At 32.4% G+C, this 7,871-nt stretch overlaps 1 protein-coding gene across 1 annotated transcript; it reads right to left on the bottom strand.

Annotated features, from left to right (window-relative positions):
* Positions 1 to 201: 201 nt before the first annotated feature.
* On the bottom strand, positions 202 to 3,879 carry LOC127115237 (S-linalool synthase). The gene is made up of 10 exons (XM_051046826.1): positions 3,573 to 3,879; positions 2,943 to 3,489; positions 2,537 to 2,652; positions 2,173 to 2,378; positions 1,961 to 2,076; positions 1,578 to 1,676; positions 1,266 to 1,484; positions 1,064 to 1,199; positions 735 to 971; positions 202 to 654 (listed from the first exon to the last, which is right to left on the bottom strand). Exons 1-10 carry the CDS (start codon positions 3,877 to 3,879, stop codon positions 202 to 204), a joined length of 2,436 nt encoding a protein of 811 aa, XP_050902783.1.
* Between the last annotated feature and the right edge of the window lie 3,992 nt (positions 3,880 to 7,871).

Below are 7,871 nucleotides of genomic sequence, written 5' to 3'. Positions count from 1 at the left end.
TTGAATTATCCCACTAATCCCTGATTTAAAAACTAAATGTATTAATTATTTTTTATAAAATATTGAAAGATATATGAAAACAATAAAAATCATACTTGATGATTAAAAAATAATAATATTCAAAATAAGAAAAAAAGATGAACCTTTTTTAACTAAGTATGCATAATTAATTTTTGTAAAATCATAAAAGATATATGAAAATTACACAATTTTGCTAACAATTACATTATGTTTAGGTGTCATCAACCTCATTCCCCTGAAATTTATCTTGCTATAAGGTTTGAATGGGAAATTCATGTCATGTTTTGATATAATATTCTTCTTCTTTGGAAATGTTTGAGGTGAGACACACTTTGAAGTTCTACCCAAAGGAAGATATATTGATTTGTTTATATCTTCCACCAACTCTGTATTAGAATCAAATCTGTTTTTAGAGTTGAAAAACATCTGAAAAACTTTCAAGCATGATAAATGAAGCTGTTTGGTAGACTTAGGAAAATCACTTAATCCATCCATTAGAACAAGTTCAAGAAACTCTTTCTTCTTCTTCTCAACTATTTCTCTCACAAAAGCAATTGAATCTTCAATTTCAAATTCAGGATTCTCCATCATGTTTACCAAAACATAGTTCAACTTCCCTTCTTCCTTTTCCTTCTGCAGAATCACATGAAAAACATACTACGTTAAAATATTATGAAGGGCTTAGTTGCATTTGTTTTGTTCAAGGAATTTACCTGATAACTCTCGACATCATTTAATAAACGAGAAATGACCATTAATAGTTTCGTTAAAGGTTCATATGGTGTTAGCCTAAGTTTCTTGGATGGTTTCAGAAAACATGAAGATGAAAGCACCAAGATATGCGCGCCGATTGAAGTCATGCCTGTTTTGAGGTAACAATCAATGGATGGTTTGTGTCCATTTCTGCTCCAGTTTGCTTCTATCAGCCATGACAGGAAAATTTCATACCACTGCATAAATAAATACATTTCATAATGTTATTATAGCTATAAAGTTGATGATTATAATATTTTGAAAACTATATATATTTTGTAACACTTACTAGATCTTTTAAGTTTCTTGAAATATCATCAGATGTTCCTTCTTGTTGGAGATATTTTCTAGAAGCCTCACTCACAAGATCATCAAGTGCATCAAATATAACTTTGCTGTGGCTACTTAGGCCTCTACTATCCCACCTATTATTTACACAAATACATATATGAGATCTAAAATATTCTTTGAAACAAATTTTGATTATGTACCTTTGAACTGCTTTGGTGAGGATTTCTAGTTGATTGAGAGAACCAAAACTGTCAAAGAAATCATCAGCAACTGTGATTATAATTGCAGTTTTAGCTACGAGCATTCGTACATAAGAGTCATGAGGGAGAGATGTAAAACTAGCAGCAACAGCAAAGTAAGAATAAGTGCTTTTTTCTCTGCCAAATCCCATATTACTCATACCATACTTTTCAGTCCACCTACATCTCAAAATCAAATGTAATCCACTAAGAGTCAATTGATTTAGTTTCTTACTATTTAGGTAAAACTAAATAATGGAAATTGTACTATACCTCTTAAGTTCCTTGAGCTCATTTTTGAATATCAATTGCTTAAACTCAAAGTTTAGAGTGGCAAGTTGAAGCAATTCATCGTTATAGAGGTATGATACCCTGAAAATGGGAATAAATAAGTAGAATGAACTTGTCATATGTACGAACGATTTAGATTCATTAGTGTAAAACGATGAATTTACATCCATTTTTTATACATTTTACATCCGCTATTAAAGGGTGTAAATTCAAAGGATGAAAAATTTCTGACGAATTTACACCCGTTTTAGAACGGGTGTAAATAGAGTGTATATTACACCGTTTTTAAGAGAAAGTCGGTGTAAATTGTTGAATATGGTTGAATATCTTGCATTCATATAATTATATATGCATGATGTGAGTACCTGTTATATGATGTTTTTCCTTTCCATAAAACATTAGCTTCTGTTTCTTCAATCCACACTCTGTGCTCTAAATGATCCAAGCGAGCAAACCATGGAAAACTCAACTCGTGCTCTATCTGAAATGAAAGTTTGATTACTACGGAAATAAGTTAATGAATTTTTACAAAAATTAGGTCTTCATAACTTCAGACAAAGAAATTTGAAGTTTAGACCTGTTGCAATAAGTCTCCTTTTCCGGTTGAAACGACTTTCTTAAGAATGTTCCTAGAAAAAGTTCTAGCTTCATCGAGTTCATATTCTCCACAGAAGCTTAAGTTCGAGGCTCTAAAAACATGAAGCATTGCACTTGAGAAGTGCTCGGAATTATTCTCAATCTCAACTTTAATGTCTCTGTGATTTAGTAACAAACAAAACCGTACTGCATGGCGCATGCATAAGACATAATTAAAATTAAAGTTAGACCAATAGTAATTATAATCAATTATATGCGTAATTAGAATAATACAATTCAAATAAAATAATTGTATGATTGATTCATAGAGTAAATTTTTTTGATAACACTTGTAAAGATCATACATGGTGATACTTTGAATCCATATGTCCTTAGGAGCTCAAATGCCAAAGCATCTTTCTGAATCTGCAAATTTATCTCCCATGCTTTTGCATGTGAAATTTGCTCCTTATTATAATTCCTACAATTAAATACAATCAATAAATATTAATATGTTTGATAGTGTAAAAAATTTTATGTCCAAAGATATTTGTAGTTTGTAAGTTGAATATGTATAACTTCTGTGTACTTGTTAATCGTTAGAATTCCAGACTATGTTCATTTAGATAGCTTGTGTTTTTAATGTATCTCGTTGAAATATTAAATGATTTTCGATCGATTTTAAATTTAATAGATATGATCTATGTGATAGTGACTTTCAATCTAACTGAAAATTTTGTTATACGAATATGCGTTAAATATGAGCCTTACCTATAAATTTGTGACAAAAGTACTTGAATCTCTCCCACAAAGTAGTGTCCCAATCCAAACCTATGTAATTGATTAGCAATGCAGAGCTTTATATGGTCCTCATCCATGGGATATGCTTGTGGAACTGCTTTTGGACATTTTTGTGACAAGGACCGTAAATATGCTAGACATTTTTTGTTTCCATAATCCATGAAGGCTTTTGCGGTGGCAGACGGAGATTGGAACAATGAACCGTCTTCACTCAAATTGTTACATATATCTTTTTCATTAACATATGATTGAGGCAAAGCTTCAAGATATGACAATAATGGAGGGTGACAATGAAAAGCACCAACATCTCTAAGCGTGTAGTCCTTGTTAAGAATGGTTTTGCGACGGTTCATGATAGAGGAGATAGTGTCCCTTGTTGAGTTCAGAAAGTGAAAATCTAAACCGGCCATATCAGCAAGTTCAATCATTGCAGGCAGAATAATGGCAAGGCAGTGAGGACAATCTTCTTTCACTTCATTCAGAAGCTTATCAATATTTGCATCAATAAATAACCGTCCTACAAATTTCAAATATCAAATTTACCTTTAAATATATTAATGGATCATATAGATTTACTGTTAAAAACAAGCATATATTTACCTTTTTCTACCATTAATGTGGCAGTGTTCCACTTTGTGAGTGCAACCATTGAAACAATAGTTGCTGGAAGACATTCAATGGTGTGACTCTCTCCCCAAAACCCTTCTGGTTTTTGATTGTTGATCAACCATTCTAAGTAGTTCTTGAACATTGGTTGTGAAGGATATTCTGAATCAGGTATCATTGCTAACCATGCAGTATCGTAAGTAGAAGAAGTTACAAAAGAATATACATCAAAATTCGATGAGAATGCGTTTTTCTTTATCTTTTCAACTCTACTTTCGATGCAAGATAAGGGAAGTTCCATTTCAAACCAATGATTGTACTATGACTTTTCCAATAACTTGTTATACTATGTACACAGTATTTATTATGTGTGGTTTACATAGGAGTCTTTTTCAACTGTGTGTGTTATACGTTTGCGTCAATGATATGTGTCCACATATATGTTACTTCATTCGCGTATGATAAATTCTTAATTTAATTAAAAAAAACATTTGAATCAATATTTTTTAATTTAATTAAAAAACATTCAAATATGATTGGTTTATATAAATTTGGTGGCCGAAATATTTTGATGAATAGTCTTATTGAATCAGTTAACTGTTCTTTTCTTTTGGTTCCCTAGATTGGTTAAATTGGTAACTTGTCTTTATCAAGAAACTAAGTTGTATTTAATTCATACATTGGTTCATTTAAATAATTCCTGAGAAAAAAATTTGGATGTCTCATTTTTGTCTTATTTGTATTAGACTTAATTGTAATTTTAGTTCTTTTACTTTATTTTATTTTTAAGTTTTTGTTCGTCCATTTTAAAAACTATGATTTTGATCCTTTTTTTTAAATTTTGTGTTTGATTTTAATTCCTTTTAAGGGACTAAAATTCAATAAAAAAATTTAAAATAGATATTAAATTCGTAATTTTTAAAATAAAGGGAAAAAAAGTAAAATAGAGACATCAAAGTTATAATTAAATCTTTTATATGATTAAATCCTATTGATCAAAATAAGATTTTAACTTTCAGGTAGATTTGATAAATAGTGAAATATGTAGGATTAATCTTATAGATTAAAATATATAGAAATGATAAAGAGTGAAATATATAGGATTAATATTCAACTTTTCATATATATTTTTTTCAATTTTGTAAAAGTTGTGACCTATGTCGGATTCGTATTTTGATTCTCTAGAATTTCATATTGATTTTATCAAGCTTACATCATTGCACTATCGCAACTGTTTAGTGTTAGGGTTTCGACAATTATAAGCATTTCATCATTGCTTTTTATGTTATCTTCTTTGATGACTAGTTCAAAGTAGATTCGTAATCGAGTGCAACCAATGATCTCCGATCAACTATTCACATCCTTGGAGGTGTTGCAAAATGGCCACTCTGGAGTCATCCCAAGGGATGCTCCTGTCGACGCTGATTTGCAACTATTAAAAGCTCAAGTGTTACCAACGAGGCATTTTCCTAACCATAATATATATAGGGGCAGAGACAGGAGATGTATACCACTAGAAGATTACCTCCCATGGAGATTTCCCCCTACTCACCATTGATGGAATGCGTTCACTAAACATATCATTGATGATTGTATCCTTAGGCCTTTGGAGAAACCCTCAAGGCTAGAAAATTATGATGGAACCTGATATATTGATGAGCACGTCAAATGCGTGGGTACCGTACTAGATTACCAACAAGCTAGTAGTGCAGTGAAGGGTAAAAAAAATTCTAATACTCAAGGGAGTTGCCATCACCTGGTTCAATCCCCTAGAAGAAAACTCTATCAGCTATTGAAGAAATTTGTGTGAGAAGTTTACCTCCCACTTCATAGCCCATAGATATCTATGAAAGACAATGGTCGTACTCAACATCAATCACCATAGGAAGAAAGAGACGCTACGAATAAATTTACATATTAACCAAAGAAATAATGGAATCCCGATGAGCTAATGGCAAACTAATTTGCTAGATTTTCAAAAAGGGATTGAGACCGAATTACGTGTTCATAGAACCCCTCAAGCACAAGTTGTGTAAGGGTTAAATACTTTCCTAAGGTATACCAAGGAATCAGACATGTACGCAACCCCTCAAGCATGAATCATGTAAGAGAAAAATGCTTTCCAAAGGCCTACCAAAAAACCAGATATGTATACAGTCCCTCAAGTATCAAGCATGTAATGGCAAGATGTAATATCATGTATCCTCTTAAATACTTAATTTGATGTCAGTTGGATCAGATTGAACTCATATATGCTCTATTGCTTGTCAGTTGAGACAAATAGAGTATTAATTAGTGAACTCAGTTGAGCTTAATTCAATTGACATTTATTAATAAGTAAAAGAAAGTACATTTTGGTAACATTAATCAATGGCCAATTGCTTTCTAGTGGAAATATCTCTTTTTAGTTATTTTCATTTTTTTTCTCTTACCAACCAATTGCCTTGTTAGATGTAACAAAAAGGAAAAGAAGAAGAGAAAGTTGGTAAGGAGAAAGCAAGAAAAGAAAAAGAAGAGAAGAAAAAGGAGAAAGCTTGGAAAGAGAAAGAATCATATTTATTCATCAAGAATCATCCCTAACCTTCACCATCTTCTTGATTTAAGATGGGTTCCTAGTTAAACATGGCTTTGGTGGGGAAAATCTATGAGTGGAGAAATTAAGGTTTTGTGGGTTTTGTAATGATCATGAAACCTATGTTAAAACATAATTGAATCTTCTCAATAGATTATGTAAAATGCAGAAATCTGGCACCTATTACACAAGGCCCAGATGTCGTACCAACATGCTGGAGCATCACGTCCAGCATGTGTATCTTTTGCAGTTCCATACAACTTTACCAAGCTAGACCAATCTTGAACACTTGGGCACTTCTCCAAGGTGTTTTTTTTTCTTTCTAAATGCAGCCAATCCAAAGAACCAATCCACTAGGAAAAACACTTTTCACATTGTTTTAAAATTAATTGACATTTTTCTTTCCCATTTCCTTATTTGCAGAGAGGATCCCCCCATCGGGGAGAGGTGGAACCAGTTCACCAAAATGATTCCTCATGCTTCCAGTATCGGGCTACCAAGAAAAGAAAATCGGCCATTGAAGGGAAATTCATCAAGGCCTTACCCATATCCACTATTTCTCCACCTTCTCATGAGAATACAAGGTCTCCCCTAACGAATAAAAATATGGTGAATCCTTGAAAAGGGTTAATTGTTATGAAAGGTGGTGGTGTTGTCTCTTCAAAAGGCAAATGTTTTTCCGCCCACAAAGAGAAGTGTTTTCTATTTTGGGATAGGAGTTTTTATGGGTTGGAGTTCACACATTAACTCCTCCATGCCATTGATAACATGGAAAGTAAAAGTCGCCGACTCTCAAAAAATGTTATAGCTTCTCATCAATTATCTAATGAGGACCCTCGTTCTGGTTCGAGCCCTGTTCGAAGATTACAATGCTTCATCTAAAAAAGAGGGTGACTTGAAGGCTAAAATTAAAAAAAAGTGCAAAAGGGCTATAAGCTTAGCCAGACCATGCTTCATTTTTGAATAAAAATAAAAATTACACAATGTCAAAGCCTCGGGGGCTCCGCTCAACTATTATAGTATCTTAAATTTATAATATTCCAAGTCCTTGACACTTCATCTTATTCTTCTAGGCTTTCTATCTTATACCCCCTAGTTAGGTTTTATCGTTCCAAAAATCCCCTTCTTGGTTTGTCCATAACTTACTTTTCCTGGTCGACACTCCTACTTGTTTCAATACTAGACCGCCTTCTTCCATTGTCATGGGTTTCACCGTGGAATTGTATCTTCTATTCGCTCTTTTTTTTGTCGCTATCTCTTGAATCTGGTCCATTTCTCTAACCTCTTCTATCAGGTTGACGAAACTTCTTAGCTCAGTTTGATTATGTTCATAATTAAAGTTCTCTTTTCGCCACATTAGCATGTTGATTTAAATTGGGAGCATAATACCTTTAATTCTAATAATAATAATAATAATAATAATAATAATAATATAATAATAATAAAAGTTTGTTAATTATTATTGCCATGTGGTGATCGATTATGGTCTTACTTTTATTTTATTTTGTTTTTGAATTTTAAATGTGACATATGTGTCGTGCCTTTCTCTATATGTAACTTATTTCTCATCTCATTTCCTTGTATATAAAAGATGTTGGAGAATTTTTTCACTAGGGAGCATTGAACATTGTGGGATTTCTTATTTTAGAGCAATACATTTGTGAGAGACACACCACATATACACCCAAAACCTAAAGGTGATAGGTGAGTGGCTTCTCTCA

The sequence above is a fragment of the Lathyrus oleraceus genome, chromosome 1 (genome assembly GCF_024323335.1).
Source record: "Lathyrus oleraceus cultivar Zhongwan6 chromosome 1, CAAS_Psat_ZW6_1.0, whole genome shotgun sequence".
Lineage (NCBI taxonomy): Eukaryota > Viridiplantae > Streptophyta > Magnoliopsida > Fabales > Fabaceae > Lathyrus > Lathyrus oleraceus.
Note: the sequence above shows the minus strand (reverse complement) of the source record. Positions and strands in the feature narration are given on the sequence as shown.

What these genes read in the sequence shown, in the direction of transcription:
- LOC127115237 (XM_051046826.1), bottom strand. Translation starts at nt 3,879, where the DNA reads ATGGAACTTCCCTTATCTTGCATCGAAAGTAGAGTTGAAAAGATAAAG. An exon ending in CTTTTGTCACAAATTTATAG is followed by an intron (nt 2,653 to 2,942) that starts GTAAGGCTCATA and finishes ATTTAATTGTAG; the next exon opens with GAATTATAATAAGGAGCAAA. An exon ending in GAGCTCAAGGAACTTAAGAG is followed by an intron (nt 1,485 to 1,577) that starts GTATAGTACAAT and finishes TTTGAGATGTAG; the next exon opens with GTGGACTGAAAAGTATGGTA.